Consider the following 26,915-nt stretch of genomic DNA (forward strand, 5'->3'; position numbering starts at 1 on the left):
GCACGTTTGGACTTGTGTCAGCTCGCACAGTAACTCGGGTATCCCCCCGTTCTGTTTAGGTGTGGTACAAGCCTACAACAGTTCACTCACACAGCCTTAAGGGCTCAACAGACTTCCCATTAGTGATATGTTTGGCAACCTCAAGTTACACCATTATGCCCTCTGGGTGTATATTATCTGTTACAATTCCTTGTGAAGTTAGGCAGATTTGCAGCATCATATGAGATGATTAAATGATTATATTAGTTGTTACATATTCCATTTAAGGTCAGTCAAACAAACGTACATGTTGGTTATACCAGCTATGGCCATTTTATGTCAAAATAATTCACACAATATGAAATAATAATACTATGTGTGGCATGTCTACAGTGAACTGTACAAATTACTTGACTGATAAAGTTTTCAGTAATTTGAAATGAAATCCAAAAAGCAGTATTCTGCCTATTCTGTGCAATACGTGTTAACGCTAAAGTCACTGTGCTGTGGTGTTTTTTTTTAAATAATGGCCTCTGAGTTATAGGTGAACATGTGTATGAGCTGAATGGGGGCACTTGTTGCAGTGCTCAGTGTGTCAAAACTAGGTGCTGGCTGAGAGGACCCCGTGATCTGATATTTATAGTGCGAGGGATATAAATAGCTACAGTATGTGTGGGTACTGAGGAGCCCACTGGCTCTACTGTCGTAAAAACCACCGAAGGCGTGCAGCCATTTCACTGAAGGTAAACACCAGACACAAAATGAATAATGATTGATAGAATGATGGATTATTATGAACTTTACAGTATAGACAACTTGTTGAACTTGTAGCTGTTATGTTGTTGAATTTCCAGGTAATTCAATACTTGTAATATTGTAAAAATATCATGTTGTGGGGAAGTTTTTCTTCATGATATTTCTTCTGCTACTGTCAGATTAAATCAATGGGATCGCTCATAGGACTCATTAGATTCAATGTCTTCAATGCATTTTAGTGTCACTAAACTTATTTCAGCATCCATAACTTAAGTTTAACTGCACTGTGCTGTAGTTCAGCGTTCCCTGTTGGCATTTGAGCTCTCAGGTACCAGGTTTAATGCTCTTGTTTACCCTACATCTGTACGTCTCCCCACAACAACCCCTTTCGCATTGACCTTTTCTGGACTAACAGATGAGCACAGAGACCGAAGATGAATCTTACCAATCGGAGGATGACGTGGATGAAGACGAGGCAACGCAATACATAATTGAACAAAGTCTGATTGAATATAGAAAGCTCAAAGGGTTGACTCCAAGGTTCATCTCCACCCACCCAGTGTTAAGCATCTTTTTCTGTACATTAAATATCGCTTGTTGATCATTTGAATCCCTTTTATGTGCAATTTCTTTCCATAGTGATCTTAAAACCAGCGGAGACCCTGATGAGATTTTCAAAGCAATCAAGGAGGGTAAGCTCATGTATTTCTTTAACCTGTTAAGCACAGGTTATCATTAATCTTGCCAGATGTTCTGATATGCATGTCTTCATATGTAGGCGATGAAGATGCACTGAACAGACTGGCACTGCAACCAGAGACTCTGTCCAGAGTCGATGAACGAGGGTGGATCCCGCTGCATGAGGCAGCAGTGCAACAGAATAAAAGGATACTGGAGATGATCTTCTCAGGTTGTGAGGTTATTAAAAGGTGTGACTGCGATGGTCGACTTTATTTAAGTTCTGGCATGTTGAGCTGTTTTGTGTTCGGGTTCCAGCATCACCTCCGGGTGCAGCCCAGTGTCGGACTCTAAAGGGTGAGACTCCACTGTTTCTGGCTGCGGTTCACGGACTCAGAGAGAGCGCCACATTCCTGTTGCAGAACGGCTGTAGCCCGGATCTCCAGAATGATGAGCAGGATTCTCCTTTAGTGGCAGGTATCTGACGTCCAAATCAAACACGCACCTCATGTTACAGATTTTAAAGATGCCTACTTTTTTTTTTTTTTTTTAAACTTCATTCATCTACTCCTTATTTCTCAGCTATTCTGAATGACCAGTATGACCTGGCCACACTACTGCTTCGCTACAATGCCAAAGTAGACCAGACGGGACCATTAAACAGAACAGCTCTACACGAGTCCGCTTTTTTAGGCCTGGAGAACTTTGTCCATCTGCTGCTGGAGTCTGGTGCCAACCCGAATGCAAGTGACATCAAAATGAAAACTCCCCTGGCTCTGGCTGCACAGAATGCACATCTGAATGTGGTGGATGTCCTGCTACAGAAAGGTATATGAGATAAGGTGATTTAACCTCCACTTTGAATTCAAAGAGTGAAGCAATGGATCCATTACTTCACTTATCGAGTTGATCTGACAAGTTATGGTGCAGTGATAGAGGATTAAAAAAATCTGTTCGCATTTTGGCTTTTCAGAAACTGACTTGGTTTATAACAGATTACTGTTTTTCCCAGGTTTGGAAATCACCTATTAAGTGTATATTCTTACAACATCTGTTTGAAGGAGCCCATGTGTGGTGTGAATCGGAGTCAGGCACTATATTGTTTGAGGCTGCAGCATCAGGAAACCCTGACATAATTTCCTTGCTGCTGGATTATGGAGCAGATCCCAATGTACCACTTTACAGTGGGCACCTGCCAATTCACCGTGTGGCCTATCATGGACACATACTGTGAGGAATATCTCTGTTTTTACAACATCTAGCTTTCACACTTTCCAAATACAGTCTGTCTTGTTCTTAAATGAGGACTCTCCTCTTTGACAGGGCACTGGAGCGTCTCATTCCAGTGACTAAGCTGGATGCTGTAAAAGAAAGTGGGATGAGTCCTCTCCACTCTGCGGCTGCTGGGGGGCATGCCCACTGTGTGGAGATGCTGCTCAAAGCGGGCCATGATCCAAACTTCATGCTGCACCCGAGGGTGCGCCGCAACTACGATGATGAGCGCAAGTCTGCCCTTTTTTTTGCCGTGTCCAACAATGATCTTCAGTGCACCCGCTTGCTGCTAGAGGCCGGAGCAATGGTGAACCAGGATCCTATCAACTGTTTGCAGGTGGCTCTCAGACAGGGCAACTACGAGCTCATCAATACACTGCTGAAGTCCGGGGCAAATGTAAACTACTACTCCCGCGTCAACACCACTCACTTCCCCTCAGCTCTGCAGTACGCACTGAAAGACGAGGTCATGCTGCGAATGATTCTTAACCATGGATATGATGTTAAGCGTTGCTTTGACTGTCCCTATGGTGACAGTGCCCATGACTACGCTCCTTGGACGACCTCAATCATCAAAGACATGGTGGTGAGACAAAGCTTGACTGAGACAAAATAGTGCAAAGACCTGAAAAGATATGAATGAATTCCACAAGGCAGGCAGTAGGGCAACACTCTCTTTCAAGGTTTTGCTTTGACTGCCACATGTGTCTTTGTCTCTGTCTAGTTCTGTGAGGTGATAACAGTGTCCTGGCTTAAGCATTTATCCGCGCAGGTGGTGCGCATCATGCTCGACTACACTGACCACGTCTCCTTCTGCACCAAACTTACGGACACCTTGAAGGAGGAGAAACAGTGGCTGGAAATCTGTCACATTCAAAGTAAGAACTGCCACGATCCTGCTACATTTCCTTTTTACCCGTTAGCAAAAGTGTGTTGACGACCTTATGTGCTCTCATTGACTCATCTGGCTTTATTTTACACTCAGGAAACGTGCGGAGCCTGAAGCACCTGTGCCGGTTGCGGATAAGAGAGCATCTCAGTCGCCTGCGCTTGAGAGCTCCAGTTTTCATCAACTTCCTTCCTCTTCCTCCCATTCTGAGAGACTACCTACGCTACAAGGAGTTTGACGTCTACAGCAGGGGCAGCATGGTTAACCCGTAGTGAAAACACATGTGCAGCTGTCACAGATGTCACTGTGGTAGAGGGGCAAAGACAGACAGTACCCATTTTCTGTTGACTTGGGCTGTTTTGGCTATTACAGTTTTTCAAGGACATTTAATGTACTTTAAGCCTTGCAGTGTTACTTGTACATAACTGTATGTGCTTTTGAGTTCTCTCTTCTAATAGCTACAGTGGCATGTTTATGGCTTGTGTAAAGATTTTTGCACTTTGTTGTAGCAAATGAATCCTAAAGAAACATTTTGTAGTTTCATTACACACTCGGAGTCTTACTGTAATTAGATTACTCAGTTTATAATGTGAAAACAGAAAATTGCAATAAAATCACAGACAGACAGATGAAAGCATGAAATCGGAACCTAATTTAAACTTTTACAACATAATCAAAAACATCTAAAATTGCACAACTCTTTAGTTTGTCCTGGGATGGAAGCATCCTCACCTCACTGTCACCATCTGGTGGTAAAAGGAAATATTACAAGAGTGGTGTTGATCTGCAGGCTGCATCAACCTACAAGATTTTACACTAAGTGTGGATATTAGTGGTCATCTGCCACCACTTCAGTGTTTGGAGTAAATGTGTGCAAAAGCGTGTTATGAAAACGATGCAAAAACAAGATCCTAAAGCGTAGAGCAACTGTGTCCAGTCAGGGCATCTATTGCTCCTTGGCAGGATTGTTCACATGTGTGTGCATCCTACATCCTATTCTCATTGTGCATTGTTACATGTGAGCACCACTTGCAGCACCACGCTGATGCACAGCCCATCACCTCATCGGTTGTTGCAGTGCCTCTGCCGGCCGCTGGGTGGCGCAGATTCCCTCGTATGTAAACATAGTGACGGCAGCGCTTTGCAGTAGTGGAGAAGAACGTGTACGTCATTTTCACAATGGCGGAGGCTGGGTGAGGAGCAGAGAGAGTGTGTGTGTGAAGCGGCGCCGTAATCGTTAGAGCTACATTGCCCGTAGTACGTGCACGGTGCCCGAAAATGGCCCTGAACCCCAACGCGGTGGGGAAAAGGGACTCAGAATGTACCGAGGCGGACGATCTCCAGCCGGAGGGCGGCGAAGCCCCGAAGAATTCAGCCGCCACCTCGGCCACAGCCAACCAAAATGGCGATCAGCCTGGATGTGGAGACGGTGTAATGCCCGAACAAGAAGCCCCTGAGCGGCGGAGGAGCGTGCAGGCGGACGCCCGGAGCTTCAGCGGGTCTCCTTTGCCGGGCCAGAGACCGAGCGAGGAGCTGCCACGGAGAAATTTCCAAATCCCGAGGAAGATAAGGGAGCGGAAAGGTGGTGCCATATCGCTGCAATTTTGAACAGAGCCTGTCCTGTCTTTCATAATTCTGCTGGTGCATGTTGCTAGCCTGCTCGCTAGCTAGCTGGCTGGCAGTTGTCGCCAGTTTTAACGAGTTTAACAAACATGTTAAACGACATTTTGGGTTTAATTTAAAAGCAGCGCCCTGCGGTTCGGGCGCACGGATAGTCTGAGCTGATGCGGCGGGAGTTGTTTTGGCAGACGTAGCCTCGGTAGTCCGGCTCAGGTATCCAAGTGAACTCACCAGTGAGGAGCTAGCTGTGGTCCTGTGAAGGCGCCTGAAAGCTGCACGTTGAGGACTGGCCATTTGGAAGCCCACCTTGTTTGGTCCTCTTCACCTTTACGTGGGACTGTAGCATGATTGCAAAACACCGCAGGTGTTGTGAGTGTGTAGCAGCCACCACCTGACAACATGTGGATGTCTCGTTGACCTCAGTGAAGGGCATGGATCTGCCCCCCCCCGTCTGTTTGCAATGTTTTCACTGCACCCTGACACTTGTGATGAGGTCTCAGTGGGGCTGCGCACCACTTGTCCCAGCCTAATGTCACTGGCGCCTGAGAGCATCCCTCTTCCTCCCCCCCCCTCACCTCCAGACTCTTCAGAGCACAGTAGGGCCCCATCATACCCCAGAGAGGAGGCAGCACCCTTTGCAGAGTGGCAAATAGTGGTTAAAAGCCTTGCTGTGATACATCAGTCATTTGGATATATGAAAATGGACAGGACTGAACATTATGAGCCAGTGATAAGCAGCTGTGTATGCAGTATTTGGTTATCTCTCCCCCCCCTTAACAGCAGGCTGCATGTGTAATGCATAACGTTCCTTATTGCCCAAGTTGGTAACTTAACAACTGCGAGACAGACTTGGCTGCATGTGCACTCTGCTGGCCTGTCTCCAGTCCTTATCCTTCTGCCTCACACGAGGGGATGTTTCCTACTTCGTACCCCACATCCTGAGACTGATGATGCACCACGCAGTTCGCCTGTAGTCAGCTAGTGGTGGCTTCACTTCTTTGCATGTGTTTTGATTGACATGATAAACCTTATGGAAATACAGACGGATGCAGGACTTGGAGACCTGTGCGGCGGCTTGTTGACTTAAAGGATTCCTGGCTACTGTTGTCGATTAGTGTTTGTCGGATCCTAATAACTCCAAAGCACATTTCAGTATCCTGTTGTGACCCAGCCGGTCTTTGCGCCTGAGAGATAAATTCAGCATAGGCTGCTGTTGGTTCATTTCAATCCCACTGAGCTGCACCAAACATACACTGGGAATTGTTGCCTGCAAGCAGTCAGTTCACACCACTTTAACCTGTACGTAAGTCAGCAAAGGACACGTGCATCCTCTTCTAGTGTTAGAGAGAATTCCATTCCCCATCACACCATAAATTGAGCGGAGAGGATGATGATAGTCGGTTTGATGATGTTGCTGTGTTCTGCAGTTTCACTTCCAAGTTTTGGTGTGTTTTCTCTGCACATGCACACACACACGTCTATGCTGTCGATGCTATCTGCTAATCCAGTGGTTCTCCTCTGTGTGCGCAGGCTTGTACCAGTCTCTGCCCCCTGACAGCCGGGAGTTTGAGGACCTTATGAAGATCATCTCCTCGTTTTACCTAGACTCGTCATCAAGAGGGACCTTCTCCTACTGCAAGGCCAGGCTCATCCACAATGAGCTGCTGGAGAAGGAGGTTGGTCATTATCTTCCTGTACCCCACAATGTCAACACGAGCATTTCAGGTGCCCCCCTCTTTTTTTTGTTCTTTTTTATTAATGGAGCCTTTTTGTAGGCTGAAACACATAACAAAATCAGACTCAGCAGTGGAATGATTCCGAAGAGGCCCTTGTTGCTCAAGAGTCATGAAAGAGCACATGCCGAGGGAAAGCTGTAATAAAATGTTTTCAGCATGTGATCTTCTAAGTTACACATTCTACCAGGGGCATGTATGAGCCATGAACGTTTGAGGAGCAGTGTCGCCTCGTACACCAGAGTTTGTGAGGGTCAGACTTCTGTTTCTCATTTGCGGTGCTCTTCCTTTGGTGCGCCAGTTCATCGAGAAGCGGAGAGAGATGAAGCAGGAGGGGCGGACTGATCAAGAACTGACCGAGTCGTACTGTTTCCTTTATCCAGACAAATCCAAGGTATTGATGATGGACAAGCAAGTGTGATGTTTTTCATGTTGTTGTTTTTTTTTCAATGATTCTGAGCTTTTTATTCTCTCTTGTTTGTCTAGCTCCAGTGGATCTGTGAGAAGGGTGTGTCGGTAGGACACTCCAGGATCACTACACTGGGAAACCCATCAGTCGGTAAGTTGGTGTTTAGCAAGTTGCTGCCAACTTAAAAGGACTTTGGATCACTGCTCTCATGATGCCATCTTAATTAGTCTGCCTTTTTTTGATGGATTTCATTTTGAACTTGTTATTGATAAGCATCTGAGGATGTTTAGAGTAGCATTTTGACCTGGTAAAGATGGCTGGATGTAGACGGCTTACACATGCCTCAGCAACTGTTGGAATGACTCTGATATATGCGACAATATATCACTTACATGTTGGTTCACTCAAGGAATGAAAGTTTTGTCTGGACTTTTTCTTAAAATATTAACAAGTAATTGACACAATTCCCATGGTTCAACTTTTAGAGTGTAAATATGTTACTTAAACGCATTTCGGTGGCGTATTATGATGCTTTTCCTCTAATTCAGTTCTTTTGTCATTGCAGGTGTTTACCTCTCCAAATATTCTGATCTGTTACAAATCAATCCCTTTGAAGTGGGCTCGATCGGAGACATGATCATTTTTAAAGTTATGAGGGTATGACTAACGGCCTGTTTTCATGCTGTGATGTAGACAGATTTCTTCATCTCGTGGGACGTATCGCTCAGCAGTATGTTTTGTTTCTCAGGGTCGAGTAAAGCACATCCATGAGAACATGCCTAAGAATGCTATGGAGCCTTCACCCAAGTTTAACTGTCACTTGTCCAAAAGTGCCAATAGGGTTACGTCTTTGCTGTCCTACAGGGCTTTTGAGCTCACACAGGTAAACACGCATTTTTCATTCACTTATTACATGTGTCGTGTTCTCAAAGCAGTGGTTTAAGTCACTATATTTCTTGGACACAGTGATTAAGTTTTAATGTGCCTTCCTTGTTGTCTTTTAGCAATATTTTTTCGAGTTTGCATTTGATGAGATCAAGGCACGGCCCAGACATGTGTGCCCCTACGCTGTGGTTTCCTTCCAGTACAAAGGCAAGGAGGCTGTACCAACTCCAATGACTGCACACAGGTACGCATGCATGCAGGAAATGGTTAAATTTGGCACGTATTTTCAGGCGTTTGGCGGAGGTTTTGTACGACCAACATAGTGTTCTGCGCTCGTAAACAAGCTTTTTATATGTCTCTTTGGCAGGTTTAACACGATTTCCCCTGAAGGAAGTAGAGGTAAAACATTTTTTATATTTTATATACTTAGCATGTAATGAAACAAATATGTCTCTGTATTGTCCTGAATTAGTGTCATGTCTGTCTAAGCATGTAGTGAAAAACACTCACACTGTGTCAGCCTGCAACAGAATCGGCAATAGCATTGTTACTTCTTTAACTAACTACCTAAGATTGAACTTTAAAGCTTTGATTGGTGTGCTCACTGCTAGCCAGTTGAAGAAAAGTGCAGCACCTCAAAAGTGATTCAACTAAGATTCAAAAACCCACTGCAAAAATGTGTAAAGAAGACTGTGTGTCAAAAAGTGTGCCTTTTCAGCGACAAACTAGCAGTTGTGAAAAGTTATGAGCCCTGCTTTTTATTTTGTATCATGTCTGACCTTTGACCTGTGCAGTTGATGCCGTTGCAGGGAAAAGCTGCTACACTGTGTGGAGTGGTCCACTGGTGAACAAGGGGCAGGAGTTATTCCCAATCTGTTTACGATCCTCCTCGCGTCCCTACCTTCCTTTCAAACTGTGAGTGAATCTTCAGCCTCTCGTGTAATTCTGTGCATCTCCACAAACATCACCGGATCTACTAGAAACTTCTCTGTTAATAATTAAAGACACCTTTTGCCACAAATGGTTTTTATGTGCTGAACTTTAACACTGCACATATCTTGTAGGTGAGAAGAGGAAGTGAGAATTTACTTGTGCAATATGCAGACAATAGTTTTTCTCTGGAATTTGTTACGATTGAATCTTTGATAAATGTCCTTGTGCTCCCCCCGCAGGCCTGAGAAGCTGGAGGTGAGTCGGGGCATGCAGCTAGAGCAGGTGAAGCGAAAGATTCCCTCTGTGCTCTTTTCTTGGGACACCTACAGCATATCACGGGAAGGTCAGTCTGGACCACAAATATATTTATCTCATAATTAAATGATAGAAAATGCCCCGGAGGAGTAGGATGTAATGTATGACTGGAAATCCAGTTTCCAATAAAATGATTTTTAAATGTGTATTACAGAAAAGCTTATCTTACCAAAGCCATTGAGGCCATAAACGGTGTTTATAACTATAAACAGAGCATATAGAAAAAAAACTACCACATAGATGAGTTTATGGGTCTGCTATGTATTCTGCTTTGTAACTTGATTTTCTATGTCCATAGTGCTGAAGTGTGGGATGTCCTGCAGCCTTTTTGAGGTGGTGGATGGAAAAGGCAAACCAAGCAGCGGCAGCTTGGCAGCGCTGGTCAACAAACTGGAGAGGGACAGGATGGTGAGTCACCCTCGAAACTGTTACCTACCGGGCTCTCATGCCTGAAAATCCCATAAAGATGCATAGTCAGTTCACTGAATCAGTTTGTCAACAAAACACAGTTATTGCTGAACTGAATTAAGAGACTCGGGATGTTCAGCTCATACGACAAGCTTTTCCTGTGTGTCCTCCTCGTTTCAAAATCTGAGAAAACATACAGAAAAGTACAAGAATAAATGTTGGTAATGAATGCTAGATTTAGTTCCATAAAACATTCCTTTTCCTCTTTAACAAGAAAATGGTGAAGGGAAAACATTTGTCAGACTGTCATACAGTTCTTGGTTTTTTTCAATCAGTTACTATGAAATACAATAAACCAATTATTATAGTACAAGTGTACTAACAACACTCGTGTTATGCTTGCTCGCGTCATCTGATAGCGATACCACCCTGGTGTTTCTGACTGCAGCGTCTACTCTCTCTCCACTCAGGTGCTGGTGAAGTCCTTGTTTGACAGGGGCTTTCTCTTCCTGCTGTCCTCAGCTCAGATGGTTGAATCCAAAGGTGGCAAAAAGCTTTTACTCTCCTCTCATAATTCTCTGTTGTGTCAGATGAACACCTACTTGTTCGCTTCGGTGAAGGTTCAGCTTTTTAAAAAAAAAGTTGCTGTTTGTTTTCTAGAGCGGCGGGGGCGGGTTGAGAGGAGCCTGCAAGCATTATTCATCTTTCAGGAGTCAAGGATGGTTGTCAAGTATTGTAAGTATTATTGACTATAAATCCACCTCTTTTTTTCTCTCTGTGCCCCGGTGGCATCATCTTCACAAAGCTCCCACCTAGAATGTTTTATCAGCAAAACAGAGTGTTTGGATGACAAAGCTCTGTCTCACCTCTACCTACTAAATACTCCTTGTTAAAATAAAACATCAAATAATATTAGTATATTATTACACTCCTGACTCTAAAGACTTCAAGTGCAGATTAGACAGCTTTTATATGGCACTGACATAGAGTTTGTGTCATCGTAGCATCCCGACTGTTCGAGCCAGAGCCGCTGACGTCGGAGCCCCAGCCTGCTATCCTGTCCTCCATGGAGCCCTTCATCCCTGCTCTGCACTACGCCCTGTTCAAGTTGCGCCCCAACCCAGGCAAGGACCCGAGTTCTGGGGTGGAGCGGCAGGCTACCGAGTACCTTACCCGTATGGATTCAGGCACGGTGCGGCCATTCATTCTACCCGACTACAAATATAACGTTGACGAAAGGACCAACCCGCTCCCAGCGCCCAGGCCCAAATTTAACATGGAGGCCGTGCTGCGCACTTACATCCACAACCCTGCCAACTACATTTTACCTGTAAACAAGGCAAAGGACATCATTGAGCGAATACGGCACCCCACACCTATACCCGCACCTGCTCCGGCCCCAGTTGAATACAGCCCCGTTTCCGACTGGGGCGGCTCGGACAGGGGCTCAGACAGGGCAGAGAGACCCCCAGAAAGACTGCCCCAGGAAAGGCCACCTCCAGAGAGACCAGCACAGGAGAAGCCTCCCCCAGACAGCAGCAGACGGAGACCGGGGGTGACTCACTCTAACGGGGCCCAGATCCAGCACAAGTCCCATGCTGAGACCCAGCCTCAGCCTCCTCAGAGGTTGCGGCTGTCACAGAACGAGTATGATAAAGACAAGATGAAACAGCTGCTTAAACTGATTCAACTTCATAAAAAAGCACTAGTGAAGGATCCTGGGAAGGAGAGGGGAGAGGACGGGGCTTGGGATGCCAACAGTCTGAAGAGGAAGTTTGAGGGGGATGAGAGGACGGGCATGAACAAGCACCAACGCACGGATCCGCTAACCAATGGGGAACCCAGTAGAGGTGAGGAGGACCGCAGCTGTTCATGAGACTCCACGTAAATGGTGTAATTTAATTTCACAACACATTCTGATTAGTTTGCAGCAATTGCATTGAAAATAAAATCGTTGCTATATTACAGGCAGCTAGATTGTTGGCTTAGGTCGGCATTGCATTGGCTTTTTGTTCCTACTCCATAGTTGTTCAAATGTGTGTATTGCAGTGCAGCAATTGCAGTCACAATTGTTGAGAGTTGAGAGCACTAGAACCTGAATCATGCAATTGAGGTCTTGTCATTCTCAAATATTTTAACTTGTAAAAGTTGACACATTTGCAATAATACTTGTCCTCCTTTATATTCCCTGTACAATATGCATGAAGGCTTCAGTTATTTAAGACCTCAGGATATTCTAATGCTCAAATCTAAAATTTAGGAAATACCTCTGATTTAATCGTGTGTATGCTGCTAGGAGCCCAAGCCGATGAGATCGGAGATGAGGTTGGGCAGAGCGACAATCTGACAGCAGTAATGGAAAGCATGGGCATCTATAACACTGACCTGAGGGCCCGTGGCAACACTAACACCTCAGCAGTCAGCGAGACCCAGCGCCTTCTCAAGATCCTCCTGGCCACTCTCAACAAAGCCGTGGCTCAGGGTTCGCTGGCTGTGCAGTCGAACCACGGTGAACCATCGACAGGTTCAGCAAAGGTGGAACCTGCTGTTCCTGACCTGGATCTAAGGAAACAAACTGAGCCAGCACCACAAACAAACTACACAGAGGTGAGTTGTAAACAGCTGATTCCAGGGTTCTTATTTAGGAATGCTTAATAATCCTTTGAATGTGTTTGAAGACCTAAAAATAACTACTGCTTTTTTCCTGTTAAGGAGGACATGGACTGTAGTCCTGGTAGTCCACTAAGTGCAGGCTCCCTGCCAGAGCAAGCTCACACCTCAGACAACTCCACCTGGGTGAACCCCGCCAATGAAGGTACCTCAAAGCTGCCAGTACAAACTTGTACAAAACTTGTAGGCGCCTATAGATCTGGTTCACAAGGCATCACTGTGTTAAGTTTCCTTTCTGCTTTCCCCCAGACAAAGCGCAGCCTTTTCCCGAGCCAAAGCCCGAACCTGAGCCGGAGGAGGAGGCGGTGACGGCGGCAGACGGCTACCCAGAGTCGAAGACGCCCGCCGCCGTGGAAGTAAAGAAGGCGGCTGCACCGCCCTCGTTACCGATCGTTGAAGAAGTTACCTTCAGGCCCTCCATCAGCCTGGACACCATACTCAACCAGGAAATTCACTGTCTTACCTCTGACATTAAAAACATCATGCAGACTCACCACATCTGCTACACGTCGCAGCTACCCCCGCGATTGCCTCCGCGCCACTGCTGGCTGCCCAACAGCTGCTTCTCAGACTTTGTTGTACCCTACGTCTCCCCTGTCCCCATTCAGGGACATGTCAAAGCACTGTGTGAGAAGATGGACAAGTTGATCCCAGCCCCACCTGCTCCCTCCAAGGTCACATCTCCACCTCCCCCAGTGACAACATCTAATCTTACAACACCGCCCCCCACCCCCGTGCAGACTTCCAAAACTAAAGCAGAGCCCTCCCTGTCGAAGGGCACCACCTCCTCTCAGAGTGGTAAAACGGTCTCTGTCAAAGAGACGGCATCCACTAAGACTAAAACAGAAGGCCCATCAACAGAGTTGGCGGGAGACGTTTATTCTCCCTCTCAAGTCTCATCAGAATCTCCAGAGTCCAACTCCCAAAACCCAGGCGCTGCTTCTGGGAGTGGGTCCGGCCTGCTGGCTGGCAGCCTCATCGGTCAGCTGAAGCCTGAGGTTTTCAGTAGCCTTGTGGAGATATTTAAGGATGTAACAAAGAACACAGTGAAATTCTACATCTACTCTGGGGAAGAAGGGGAGGAGAGCACTGTCTGCAAGGAGATCAAGGTACAATATAAGGTTCCAGTGCCGTCTTAAAACTAGAGCAGCAATGGCGATTCACGTTGTCAGTCAATCTGTTTTTTTTCTTTTTTTTTTTTTTTAATAATTAATCACTTAGTCGGTGAAATGCAAAATGCCCCTCACAAGTTTCCAGAACCTTATGTGACATCTTGAACTTGTTTTATCTATCAATAGATTAACACCCAGGATAATCAGTGAACATCTAAATAGAAAATCCCCACATTTGAGAAGCTGGAATGATGATTTCAGCTGATAAACTACCTAAACTGTAACTCTATTGTTAACATCACTGCCTAAAAAAAATGTTGTGTGAATTATTTCATTGAATTGTGTCTTCCCATTGTTATTATTGTATGCATTGTAAATCTATCCATCCATCCATATATATTGTGTATATTATTGTGATATTACATGCTTTCTCTCTCGTATTCGTCATCTTTGCACTTAATTTAAATCATCCATTGGTGTCAGAGAGCCTCCACGGCTTTCTGCTGCACAAAATTGCACAGGCACACACAAGTGAAAAATGGAGATCTGATGTGGGAACGTGAAAGGCTGCTCTAGCTCCTCTTTGTCACTATGTTTTCCACGTCTCAGTGCTCATCGCTCTCTGTATCTGTCAGGCAGTCAGTACTTGTATGTGTAAGAGAGGAGGACACATTCATCTGTCTGTCTTAACAATTACGTCTCTCCTGTCTGTTACAAAAGGAGTACTTGAAAAGTCTTGGCAACAGGGAGTGCAGCCCACAGACGTTTCTAGAAAACAGCGGCAGTTTAGATAAGCTCCTCATCATCATTCAGAATGAGGACATCGCTGCACATGTGCACAAGGTACGATCACCACCTGTAATCCTCTTCACCTCCGTCACAGTCTCGCCTCCAATCAGCAGTTCAGATGGCTCTGCACCAGCTGATCCAGACCAAACGGAAATAATGGCATTCCAATTTAATGTACACATGTGCTGCAGGGTTGTTGTTTTTTTTATCTTATTACTTAACTGACAGGCTTATTTGCATATTTAGATGCACATAATATAAGAAAACGTGACATGTAGTTGTTTATATGATCAGTATTGTAAGAGAAAAAGTGATTAAAAGAACAAACTCCACTTGACCCCACGGTGCAGATCCCAGCTCTGGTGTCTTTGAAGAAGTTGCCCTCAGTGAGCTTTGCTGGAGTCGACAGTCTTGACGACGTGAAGAACCACACTTACAATGAGCTGTTTGTGTCGGGAGGCTTCATGGTGTCTGATGAATTTGTCCTCAACCCTGACCTCATCACACAGGGTGAGTTCAACCTCTCCGTGTGGGAGCCGTGCAAGTTCACGGAAATGTCTGTCAGACGATACTTCAGAGCTCGTCTTGCTTGTTTTGTCCAGATCGTTTGCAGGGGCTGCTGAAGTTCTTGGAGGAACAGAGCACCCCCGAACACCCCTGGCAGTGGAAGGTGCACTGCAAGTCCCAGAAGAAGCTTAAAGAACTGGGGAGGTCTGTATCTCAGTGTAGGAGCTTACCCAAAATACCGATCAATTCAAAATGATCTTTATCATTTTTAGCCAGACTTGACCTGTGAATAACTGCTGCAGTTTGCTTTTCTCTTAAAGGTTGAACACCAATGCCATGGGGCTGCTGAACCTTCTTACAGCCTATCAGAAGAAGCATCTCGTGGAGTTCCTCCCTTATCACGAGTGTGACACCCAGTCGCGCCAGGCCCCAGATCTGGAATGCCTGATCAAGCTCCAAGCTCAGCACACACAGCAGCGGCACCTTATCTTCCTCACAGGTACTTTATCACAGTTACCTTACCTTACCTGTCATTTCGCCAGTTTTCAAGCACAAGCAAAAAGGCTATAACTTTGTGTCAGTGTGAGTTACATTTTCCTTTATGCGCTCTAGTTGAATGAATTTTATAAACTATTATAATGATAGAAAGGTATTTACTATTGATTTGGCCACATTTAAAATGTTCACTGAATTTTGCATGCTGTGTGTTTTTACAGAGAGGCCGTTTGAGATGTTCCTCCAGTACTCCAGAAATGGAATAGTAATTGGGAGCATTGATGACATTATGACCAGTTTCCACAGTCTGATTGGCTCCATTAATCAGAATGAGCTTCCCACACCGCCCTCCACTGGTGGGTAGCATCAGCAGCAAGACTAAACATAAAAACGGAGGATTTCATGTCATTTTGCTGTAATGCAATTGCTTTGCTAAATTGCCTTTTGTTCTATGCAGTTATCTTGGCGGTAACGGTCATCTGTACTACCCAGCAGGGTTTGATGCCGTTACTGCATCTGTGCCGCATGTGTTTGATAATATTTTCTTTCTGCTCTCTCCCAATCTCCCAGTAGTGAATGATGAGTGTGTGGAGGAGGAGGACATGTCTTTAGACTCTGATGATGGTGAGCCATCCACCATATCGGATCCCTCAGAGCAGAACCAGGAAATTGAGAAGGGAAAGCCTCCACAGCCGCCGCCACCAGACATGGATGAGTTTCGTCCTCCGCTGCCAGACCAGCAGGCCACCCCCGAGAGAACTCCAACGCTGTCTGACTACAGCGCTCTTAAAACGGCCATCTCTCAGTTCAAAGCCACCAACCAGATGGGCATGGGCTCTTCAGACATTGGCAGCTTGTCGCCGGGAGGTTTTCCTGTAAATCCCCACCAGAGCTTCCTGTGCCCTTCAGCCTCGTGGTCATCCTACACTGGCTCATCTAGCTATGCGACCTCCCCGGCTTATCCCGCCTCACCCTGCAGCAGCACCCAGGAACAGGAATACCGCCCCCCAGCCACAGCCTCTGCCCCAGTCCCAACCCCACCTGTCATGCCCACAGCAGGACCTCTCGCCAACCTGGCATCCCTCCCCTTGGAGGTCAAACCTCCCCCTCCCCCCCACCTCATGATGCTGGGCCACACATATGGCTCGGACACTGGAGGAGCTGGGGCTGCTGGGAACTCTCCGCACACCACCTCCCTCCCCTACACAGACCACAGTGACTCAGCCCAGCCAGGTTACATGGCTGGCATTCCTAAAAACACTTGCGGGACCCCCACACAACACGATAGGACACTCAGTGGACCTGGGGAAGGTATGTGGGGGTCAGCAGGGACCAGCACCTGTGAGACTGCTAGCAGCCAGGGTGTGGTCACATCTGGCCCATTGGACCCAAGCGGGCTCCCTAAAAGTGGGGAAACACTAGGAGGAAACACCCCTGGGGGAAAGGGGTGCAGGACTCAGGTGGATTGCATTGACAACCTTGGGCCATCTGTGGGCATTTCCACAGTGGCCACCAGGGGGGGCTCTGCAGTCAGACCGAAGCAGCCTCCACATCCAATGTGTGGTGTGGGCTATGGTAGTATAGGTGGCATCCCTGGACAGATGGACCATGGGCCTATGCGGGGTGGCATGGGTCCTGGCTCTTTAGGGAACTATCGAGGGAGAGGAGTCCCACCAGTAGGACTTTGGCCTCGGCCAGGACGAGGACATGATCGGGGGGGCGGGATTGTAGGTGGACCCTGCTCTTGGGGTTACCCAGCAGGCAGGGGCGGGGCGCAGGATTACTACTCGGACTACACATACGCTCACAATTATGCCCCTGAATAGACAATCAACATGGAAGGGGCAACACAAACGCCATATTCCAGAGACTATTAGAGCTGGCTGAATGTATATATTTCCTTGTCAAACACATTGATTTAAATCAGTAAATAAGGATCCTGGTTTTCTACATTAATAAAAATTGATACAGGCAGTGCCGAGTGTCCTACTGTCATGTAAACTGTATGTACACTCTTTCCATGTGAACTATTTGAGACCCTGTTCAAACCACTATATTTATATTTGCCAACAAATGTTAATGGCCTTCCAGCTTCTCGGAATTTCTCATGTTATTTCTGTTTGTCCCAGTTTTGAAACGGTTTGTGAACAAGGGGGAAAGGCTGATATTTTTTTAAGGAGAAAAAAAAAATAGTGAATGAAATTTCACTTTTGCTGTTGGTTTTCTTTTTTTATTTTACACATTTGGTTGTCCTAAATTCTATTAAAATAAAACATTTCAAATCTTGTTTGTGTGGCCAGTTTGATGACGGTGTCAAGCAAACTATTAAAAATATAAATCTCTGCTGTTTTACTGGTCTTTCACTCAAACTCCATGTTTTATTCAGCTACCCACAATTTGTATTTGTGGCATGAAGATGGATAATTTAACCTCAAATAGCTGTAAACTAAAATAAAGTGCGTAATATGAAAAACACACCACAGATAAAATGATAAAATATTCTCATATGTGGTCAGACTTACCTGTGAAATGAATGGCGTTTGTTCTCTTGAAAACTACATTAACTGCTATAATAAAAAGAAGGCTTTGCATGCCACAGACTTGTGTTCTGACACAAGGCACTGCAGCAGAAATCAATTAGACCTATTTTCTCCAGCAGGGTAAGCTGTGTGTGGAGAGCAGTTTGGAGGAAATGCAGCACTTAAAGTCCTTTTGAGACTCCATGCTGAGTGCCACTGGCCCCTCAACTCTGCCACCACTGAAAGGATCATTAGGAGAGCTGATGTCTTCAGTGTGTGTGTGTGTGTGTGTGTGTTGTGTTGTTTCATTAACTCAGCATCAGTATTTGGTGAAGACAAACACCAGAGGGCGCTGCTTCCCGTCAGTGGAAAACAGGCTCACACCATATCTCCACAACCCAATTCCAGTGGTGCAGGAGAAATACCATGGTAAGTTTACAAACTGTGACAGCATTTTTCTCCCCTTAAATCAATTGCGGCACAGACCCATCACACAGGCAGTGTTTTTTTTTTTTCCAGCACCTGCTCCATACAGTTACATTTACACTACAAATACACCCATGGGAGCTGTGTTCATAAAGGATCCTATGAGGTGTTGACACATATTCAATTACTGTAGATATCTGATTGAACTCTGTGGGAAATAAATATAAATATATGAAAAATATCACAAAAAATAAGAAACTGAATATATAATATACTGACATTCAGATGGCAAAAGGAGCTGTAAAGCCTATAATGAAGTCATTTTCGTGTGTGTTGTGTGTATCCTTTATTATATAGAGGAGAGGAGTATCATTTCCTCTCTGTCTAAGAAATAGCAGGGATCTATACAATAGACCCTTTTCACAGCGGACATTTTGACTTGTTAGAGCAGGAAAACATCACATCGATGATGGCTGAGGTCCATTTAGGTGAGCCGGCTCCTGGGCTCTGGTATTACGTCTTACTGGGACATTAATCCTACCAACATATTTAACATAGAAGGACTACCAGCTGGGCTCTGTGGGGACCCCAAGAATAAATCACGGTATTAAACAACCATCATGGCAAAATGTTAATCTATATGTCCTGAAAACATAATTAGTTATGTAGCAAATGTCATCTGAAAGCACACGTAAACATTTCATTATTATTTTTACTTCAGTGGAGTGCCCCTAACCCTGCTGGTAGTGTGTGATACTTTAAATTAGGACCCATTGCAAACATGAACTCAATAAAGTTCCATCTATTAAATCAGCATAGGGGTAGTTTGGTGCTCTCGACTGAGAACCTATAAATTGCTGTTGTTAAAAAGCACATTAAAACAGAAAGAGGCCATTGGGAACAAAATGATTGACAAAGTCATGAAACGTTTGGACTGATAGAATAAAGCACCTGAGAGATATGACAAAAAAGTTCACCCCAAGCGGTAGAATGAGGGATAAACAAATAGGGACATTTTAATGTTATTATTTACACTTTTGCTTCTCCTGCTTTGACAAGTTAAAACGTCTACTGAGAATAAGGTCTTGAAAATAAACCTGTGTGAACCTTTTGGCCCCTTGGGGGCAGCAGAAACAAGCTGTGTTGACATATTACCTGCGTAGCTGAGGAAGCTAACCTGTTAGCTTTCAGTTTGCTGTCTGCATATCCTGCAGACAAGGACAAAACAATCATCTGCTGCTGTGTGATTAATGTAAGTCCAGCGCCCAACTGTCTGTTTAGCTCTGTGTTTTGTTCTCCGCTGACTCCAGAGGGAAATATCTGTAGCTGCTAATGCTAAACTCCCCACTAGCTGAGTCTCCTTTAGCTAGCTGCTAGCTGTGCTTTGTGAGTCAGGTGCTGTGTCGGTTTATCAGCAAACAGCCGCCCGCGCTCAAGGCTGAAGATGAACAGTGAGAAAAAACATCCAAGTTGTGGCTTTGAAACCATAACAATGAGCTTAAAGAGTTTGTAACGTTAAGCCTCCATACTGCTTCACAGAGGTGGGTGTTGATTGTCAGGCTTATCGCAAAGAGCAGAGGTGGAAAATAGTTATTAACTAACTACATTTACTCAAGTGCTGCATTTAAGGCCACTTTTGACAGTAGTATTTCCATCCTATGCTATATTCTACCTATGGTACATTTCAGAGGCACATTATATTGTCAGCGTCACTCTACTACATTTATTTGACAGGACGCAGCCAGCCCACCAGTTACTGTTGGATAAAGATTTTTTTTTTTTTTTTACATTAAACAACCCGATGAGCTTATAAAATCTACTACATTGGCTTGTTTTTGGTTCGTGACCCCTTTCAAAGCAGCATCTGACCCTCAGCATGTTTCAGATTTCTCACGTGGTGTCATTTAGATAACTATTCAAGGAACAAAGAGGTCAAATTATCCAATATTTCACAAAAACACATACAGAAAAGTCCCATTGATTAATGTAGAGTTATGTAGCAGAAAGTCACTTTCTTTGGTTTTTTTTTTTTTTTTTTTTTTTTTTTTTGCACCACCCCATTAATCATCCCGTGGCTGGACTAAACACCCACACTGTACGGTATCTGAAGTAGTTAAAACCAGACACACATCGACCAACTGCAGCAGTAAAGCCTCAGAATTAAATAATCGGTCATAGATGATACATCAGTCACACTGACAGGGGCCATTTATCTGTAGATCCAGTGCTTTTCGTGTTCATACTTGAGCCACATTATTCAGGTGATACTTAGCTGCTTTTACTCAAGTAAAATTTTAAATGATATCCTTTAGTTTAGCAGGTATTTGGTTATAAAAATATAGTGTTGGACACTGCAATTTTGACTTGAAGACGGTGGGTGGTGCAATAGAGGAAATGAAGGAATCGCCAAAGTTATTACAATTCATCTTAAGGGGAACGCGAATGTTTGCGCCAAACTTCGTGGCATTCCTTCCAACAGTTCACAGAGACATTCACTCAAATCCATGGTAGTGCTGGGGTAAGATTAGCCTAGATTAATTTAAATTTTGTGCCACTCCATCCAATAATTGTCAGGATATTTTACTAAAAGCCATAAATGTCAACCAGCTGGTGGCGCTGAAGGAAAAGTCAGAGGATCACCAGAGTCAGTTTGTTTCACCCTCCGGGGACTGCGATTGTCTGTTCAAAATGTCATGGTGATCCACTGTCTAGTTGTTGAAATATTTCAGTCTGGATCAAAGAGGTGGACCAACAAACACAGCCTCCCTGGAGCCATGCTGCTCCATGGCGGGAAAAAAAATAGTACCATAAAGCACATTATTGAGTGTCACTGGCACTGTACGACATTGTAAATAGGGTAACTATAATGTCTCTGACAACAAAGGTCTTTTTTTAAATAGAAATAATAAAGCCATATTTCATCAGAGTTCATTGTTGCCTTTTAGTGGACAAGTGTGACAGATAATAACAAGGAAAGCACCATTACCACATGATACAATAAAGCTGGTAGGAGAAATGACACAAGCTGAACACAGAGGATGAATAAAAACACACAGGGATGTTGCAGAAAAGTGGTCATGAGCAACAATATGAAACTTAAAATACTTTGAGTCATTGTGCTTGTCAAATCTAATAATATCCAGCTAAATCTTTCTCACTGAAGCACATAATGGCCCCAGAGACACAGTAAGCCAAGGAACTGCTTCCAGCATGCTGAATGGCTCAGATCAGGGTGTATGACTGCATATGCTCTTTGTTTTGTTTGTTTGTTTGTAATGCAATGTGATAGAGTGATGCATTTGATTAATGAGGCGTTCATGTGCAATGTGCCCCACAGTGATCTGAATGAGACCAGGAACCTGTTTGACAAGCCGGACATCCAGCTGCCTCGCGCCGCATTGAAAACATAGAACATGGCCTGCGTTCGTATCCAGAACAGAGGTATGATAAACAGCCGGTTGTCTGGTGCGAAGCAGTCCACATTTGTTTTAGTCTTTTTTAGGAAGCAACCAGCCTACCTCCTAAAAAAGATCTGCGATATAGTATCGCCGGTCGGTGGACTGTTCTGGAACGAGTGCTGTGTTTGTTTCTCAAGCACATGTTTCAAGCAAAGTGTCCAATTAGTATGAAATAAGGGTTTTAGCTGGTATGGCGACATTGGGCCTCCACTGAGCTTGTGTACGTGGGTGTCGCCGTGTCAAAAAGATGTGTACGTATCTGCCACAGCTGGATGCCTCCACTCCTGCCTGATGACTGTTTTGACAGTTCAGTAATAGCCCCTGTTGACAGTCAAGGCAGCCCTCCGCTAGTGAAAGCAATTCAACTTGAGCTATTCACAGTAAAACTCCCCATTCGCAGTAATTAGATTCTTGAATAAGATGATTTCAAATCCCTCGGAGCCCAGCCGAACTGGGGAAAACAATTAATCTGGAAAGGGAAGTGCGTGCTTTAATTGAAGCCTGATGGAGTGTTTTGCTTTTGAGAAGGGCATCTTTTAAAGCATCAAGGGGTCTTTCCGTGGTTCGGGATAATTTGCAGACAGGCCGAGCCAATCAGACTCGCACCTTTCCGTGCAGCCCGGCAATTCTGGTGTCCTTTTAAAGTGTAATTATTAGAACTATCAATTAAGTTATCAATGTTAGAGCGAATGAAATGAGGAATATTGTAATGCTCCTGATTTCAGCATATCCCCCTTCGTGTCAGATGGGCAGGATTACATGTGACAATTTGATAGAGCAAAAATCTAATTCATGGTGTGCTTTTAATATCCCTGTGTTTTTCAAATGCCTCTCATTATCAGTAAAGTACTTGCTGTCACGAGGTTAAAACACAATGCTGGATACCAAATGGCGTCTGGATACGAACTTCACTCGTTCCAACACTGGCGTGCTGCCTACATTGAAGTCGATTCCCTAAATCAGCAGCACGCTTGCGTAACCAGGGTCACCTGCGGGCCCTCTGTGTAACGGAAAGCCCTTAGTGAAATGCTCACATCGCGTCCTCTATGTTTTAACTCGTCTGCTAATCATATCAGAAACAATAAATCCCTAACCCAGCTGTGTATGCCATGTCAGAGAGCGGAGCCAGATTAGAGGGATTTAAAAACACTAAAATTGACAAAGCACCTAGTTTTTATCCTCCTGTTAATCCCCTAAAACCTGACCCCATGTAACGTCACAGTACAGTGCCTCTGAAGAACAGCGGGTCATGACAGAGTCTGATACAAGATGTTACATCACCAGGGCGCACAGCGGCATGCTGCACAATCTTTGTTCAGTAATTTGAATGTTGCGAGTCAACATTTTCAACTTTGCTGAATATGGCAAGTCGGTTGTAGTGCGATTAAACGGAGTGGTGCGTGGCAATGCAGTCCTCGTTCAGTCTAGCAGATTTTTACCTAATCCCTGAGAGTTTAATAGCGATGAAACTCGGTGCTGTTAAAGAGCGAGTCTGTCCCAGTTTCGTGCACAGCTGCCCATTTGATTCTAGATTTCCCCCTTTTTTCGCCTGCGCCTTTTTCATTCAGGTTGCACAACAATATCGGTCTCCTCGGGCCTCGAAAGGAGTCAAATTTTAATTAAGGATTTAGAAACAATCAAAGCAGCCTCCTCTAACAACATGCGCTCCTTTGAGAGACGTTACTGGCAACTTGTCTTTGACATTATATGACGGATTACATCTAATCCTATTCAATCTTGATGCAATCCCTAGTCCCTCCCTGTGTTTGCATTAAGATTAAACTACAATCTCAAAACATTATGGATGCACGGACTTATAGAAATTGATTTCTTTCTTCCGAGGCTACTGTTTGTCTCATCAGGTTTTAAATATCCCTTCATCCCCCACCACCCATATGCTCCCTTTAGTCTCTCATGTCACTGACTCGTGTTCTTTCATGGAACTGCATGTAAGTCCCTCTTCAACATCTTCTTTCTTCTCCGGTGCTGCGGCGTGTAATTCTGTCATTCAAAGCATGTTACACTGAATTAAAAAAAAAAACCAAAGCTATACAAAGCAATGCTCCCCCTGGGGTTTTTGTTTTTGCGTCAGAGCTGGTTGAAGTATTTGTCACTTCAGTTCAAATTTTGTGGTTGTGTTTATTCCGCGGTGTTCAAAGTGCTGTGCTGTGTTTGATCAAAGAGATGCTGTCTTTGAAGAGCAGTCCAATTGCTGTTTGTTTTTGGTTTGTTGACACTCCCGATTTCTGTACTTCACTATTTGCCAGATAAGCAGAGCGCAGATAGAGTAATTGTTTTTCGCTGCCAGATTAATGCAACAGGTTTATATTAGATATGTATACGTGTGATAGATCACTGCAGGATGCACCTCTGTTTTCTGCTAGATAAGGTATTTTATTTTTTTTTTTAAATGTTTGCTATGGCTTCTGCACTTTTCTTGTATCTCATTTTTTCTTTTTTTATGTGATAGTAATGGATTTTCAAAAATTGCCCTCAAAACCAAAACCACATCAGCAGAGCAGGCAACAGATCTAAAGGGGCCGAATCCTTTATTAACACAGGGAACAGATGTTTTCAGGAGTCGGGTAGAGTTTTAGGAGCTTCATTTTAAGCTACATATTATTGGAGATATGGGCTGTATATTTAAAGTTATATTTGGCTGTTGCAGTGCCAGCGCCTATCTCTGCCACACTAAATATGGAGCTCTTCAACACAACTGAGATACACAGGCTGGACTTACTTCCTGCAGTTCCTCGCAGCCATAAACTTGCAGCATTTTTTCCGGGGCTTTTAATCCTTGTTAAACACTTTCTGTGAAAAACGAGCAGATTCGTTCTCTGATCCCGTGAGAAATATTCCCCCCTAGTGCTGTACCTGAGTACACAGAGAAGTTATTAGCTGATTTTTAGGGCTGATAATGGCTCTACTGTGATTTAGCAGTGTCAGTACAGTGAGGATAATAAACCAAAGTTGAAACTTTCATTTCGACTACTGGGCAGGATGACAGAGAAGAGCAGAACTGGAACAGGAGATATTGGTTTTTTAGTTCAGGGGGCCTTTTAACTGCACCTGGAAGAGACACAGTGTTCTTTTTTCCTCTATAACGTTAACACTCACTTCTGATTGCATTTCACGCTAATTCCTGAGTGAAGAGTTTGGTTTTGTCCAGAGGCTTTTGTTTCCATCTCAATGAAAGGAAAAGGGAAAAAAACAAAACAAAACCCTGTTCAGTGTCAACTTTCTGGTGTCCATTCTGTTCCAGCGTCTCTCATCATTGGCTCCATGAAAGCTACATGCTTGTTAGCTTGAATTTTGGGCTGGTCTCTCGAAGATTGGGAGAAAACGGAGGTTAGGGTGCTGGGGTCATAGGTTGCAATGGGGATTACTGGATGTTTGGGCTGTTTACAGCAGCTGCAGCGACATGGAGTTAAGTAGAGGTACATGAGGATGAAGACCATTGTTACCACACAGCCCAGCAACGTTGTGTAGCCAGTGTTGAATGTCTCTGCTGCAGGCAGCACCACTGTCACATTCACCTCCCGGGTGGCATTCAGTGCCTGTTTAATATCCACGGCTGTGCACACGTACAGACCTGAGTCATTGACCTTGGCTGCTTGGATCTCCAAGGTACCATTAGGAAACAGGCTAATTAGTGTGTCATTTATGCTGGCCTGGTTGATGTACCCCTTGCTTGGGGAGAGCCATGTAAATGAGAGGTCTGTGCTACTCAGGGACGTTTGGCAGTCTAGGCGCACTCTTTGTCCCTCTGAGACCAAAACGTTGGAGAGGAACACGGTCACAGGCTGTGAGACTGCTTTTTCCACGGTGCAGTTATGGAAGAAGCGGTTGTGTCGCAGGAACCTGATGGGCGCTCGTGGGTCCCCATAGATGGTGCAAATGTGCTCATCCGTGAAATCCTTCAGGGAGTCGTAACCCCTCAGATCCCAGTGCCAGAACACACTGTACATGGAGCAGTCACAGAGGAGAGAGTTGTTGTGGAGGTACAGTCCCCGTTGCACCAACCCGGGCAAAGCTTTCACGTCCTCCCATGGCAGACGAGTCATACGGTTGGACGAGAGGTCCAGCATGGTCAGGAAAGGGTGACTGTGGTCTCGGATGGAGAAGAATGGGAAGTGCGTGATCTGGTTGAGGCTGAAATAGGCCTTTTTTAAGCTGCTCAGGCCACTCAGTGTGCCAGCCTCCACCTGCGCGATCTTATTATTGTAGAGAAGAAGCTCCTCCAGCCTCCACAGCCCTTGGAAATAGTGTTGCTCCACCATATGCAGCTTGTTGGAGGACAGGTCAAGGTTCCTGAGGCCTGAGGCGTTGGTAAACACCCCATAGCCCAGGGAGCTGAGCTGGTTGTGAGCCAGGCGGAGGTTTTCCAGTCTGGGCATCCTGTTGAAGCTGGCCGCACCCAGCCAGGACAGATGGTTGTGGCTGAGGTCGAGGGTCACAGAGAAGGAGGGCAGGGACACGGGGAGCTTAGTCAGCCCACTGGAGCTACAGCTCACCGTGTCAGATACACAGAGGCAAATGGACGGGCAGGCCTCCTCAGAAGCATGGAGGAGACAGAGCAGCACCAGGAGAGGGCCCGTATACAGTCCTGAGGTCATGTTTGTGGAAGTCGGGTCCTTCAGGGTTTTTATCCCACCGGCTCTCCCCTGGTCAGATAAGAATCAAATTATATATTAAAAAGCAATTCTTTTTCAGCCCACCTGCTGCCTTGAACCACTCAACAGACACATAATATGACTACAAGGTTAATGCTACACACAAACTGTCAGTATCTATGGCACAGGATGAAAAAGGGAGTAGCCACAAATCCCTCCTGCCCAAGTGTTTTCAGGTTTTAACGCTGAAATGCACCTCAGACTGTTTACAGATGTTTCTATGTATACACACATAATGCACATTTCTTTAGAGGAGAAATTATTGTAGGGTTGCATCTAATAACATCCATTATCTATACCGCTTATCCGTCAGGGCATCTAATACCAATTCTCATTTATTTTTTTCAATTATTTTCCTGAACACATCATTTTGTCTGAAAGATGCCAGG

The 26,915-nt window shown here is 44.9% G+C and overlaps 3 protein-coding genes across 4 annotated transcripts; 2 read left to right on the forward strand and 1 right to left on the reverse strand.

The window, feature by feature from the left end:
- The first annotated feature begins 707 nt into the window (after positions 1-707).
- asb14b (ankyrin repeat and SOCS box containing 14b) lies at positions 708-4,202 on the forward strand. Its single transcript, XM_070839819.1, has 10 exons — positions 708-722; positions 1,151-1,275; positions 1,375-1,427; positions 1,514-1,645; positions 1,732-1,890; positions 1,996-2,241; positions 2,475-2,643; positions 2,737-3,271; positions 3,410-3,563; positions 3,671-4,202. The coding sequence occupies exons 2-10, from the start codon at positions 1,151-1,153 to the stop codon at positions 3,844-3,846; spliced, it is 1,749 nt and encodes a 582-aa protein (XP_070695920.1). The 5' UTR covers positions 708-722; the 3' UTR covers positions 3,847-4,202.
- Positions 4,203-4,765: 563 nt separating this feature from the next.
- Positions 4,766-17,764, forward strand: tasorb (transcription activation suppressor b). Of its 2 annotated transcripts, none has more exons than XM_070839238.1 (23): positions 4,766-5,156; positions 6,725-6,870; positions 7,229-7,321; positions 7,414-7,486; positions 7,902-7,993; positions 8,085-8,219; positions 8,341-8,465; positions 8,589-8,620; positions 9,031-9,136; positions 9,394-9,497; positions 9,768-9,877; positions 10,348-10,420; positions 10,538-10,612; positions 10,882-11,727; positions 12,174-12,484; positions 12,590-12,692; positions 12,797-13,656; positions 14,380-14,502; positions 14,799-14,958; positions 15,051-15,159; positions 15,276-15,454; positions 15,672-15,806; positions 16,021-17,764. In XM_070839238.1, the coding sequence occupies exons 1-23, from the start codon at positions 4,853-4,855 to the stop codon at positions 17,274-17,276; spliced, it is 5,550 nt and encodes a 1,849-aa protein (XP_070695339.1). In that variant the 5' UTR covers positions 4,766-4,852; the 3' UTR covers positions 17,277-17,764. The 2 variants fall into 2 exon arrangements, with proteins under 2 accessions (XP_070695339.1, XP_070695340.1); XM_070839239.1 differs by having other exon boundaries at positions 16,024-17,764.
- Positions 17,765-25,086: 7,322 nt separating this feature from the next.
- Positions 25,087-26,469, reverse strand: LOC139210348 (amphoterin-induced protein 3). The gene has a single exon (XM_070840379.1). It carries the CDS (start codon positions 26,467-26,469, stop codon positions 25,087-25,089), a length of 1,383 nt encoding a protein of 460 aa, XP_070696480.1.
- Between the last annotated feature and the right edge of the window lie 446 nt (positions 26,470-26,915).

The sequence above is a fragment of the Pempheris klunzingeri genome, chromosome 11 (genome assembly GCF_042242105.1).
Source record: "Pempheris klunzingeri isolate RE-2024b chromosome 11, fPemKlu1.hap1, whole genome shotgun sequence".
Taxonomy (NCBI): domain Eukaryota; kingdom Metazoa; phylum Chordata; class Actinopteri; order Acropomatiformes; family Pempheridae; genus Pempheris; species Pempheris klunzingeri.

What these genes read in the sequence shown, in the direction of transcription:
- asb14b (XM_070839819.1), top strand. Translation starts at nt 1,151, where the DNA reads ATGAGCACAGAGACCGAAGATGAATCTTACCAATCGGAGGATGACGTG. An exon ending in CTCAAAGGGTTGACTCCAAG is followed by an intron (nt 1,276 to 1,374) that starts GTTCATCTCCAC and finishes TTCTTTCCATAG; the next exon opens with TGATCTTAAAACCAGCGGAG. An exon ending in CAATCATCAAAGACATGGTG is followed by an intron (nt 3,272 to 3,409) that starts GTGAGACAAAGC and finishes GTCTCTGTCTAG; the next exon opens with TTCTGTGAGGTGATAACAGT.
- tasorb (XM_070839238.1), top strand. Translation starts at nt 4,853, where the DNA reads ATGGCCCTGAACCCCAACGCGGTGGGGAAAAGGGACTCAGAATGTACC. An exon ending in AAGCTTAAAGAACTGGGGAG is followed by an intron (nt 15,160 to 15,275) that starts GTCTGTATCTCA and finishes TTTCTCTTAAAG; the next exon opens with GTTGAACACCAATGCCATGG. An exon ending in GCACCTTATCTTCCTCACAG is followed by an intron (nt 15,455 to 15,671) that starts GTACTTTATCAC and finishes GTGTTTTTACAG; the next exon opens with AGAGGCCGTTTGAGATGTTC.
- LOC139210348 (XM_070840379.1), bottom strand. Translation starts at nt 26,469, where the DNA reads ATGACCTCAGGACTGTATACGGGCCCTCTCCTGGTGCTGCTCTGTCTC.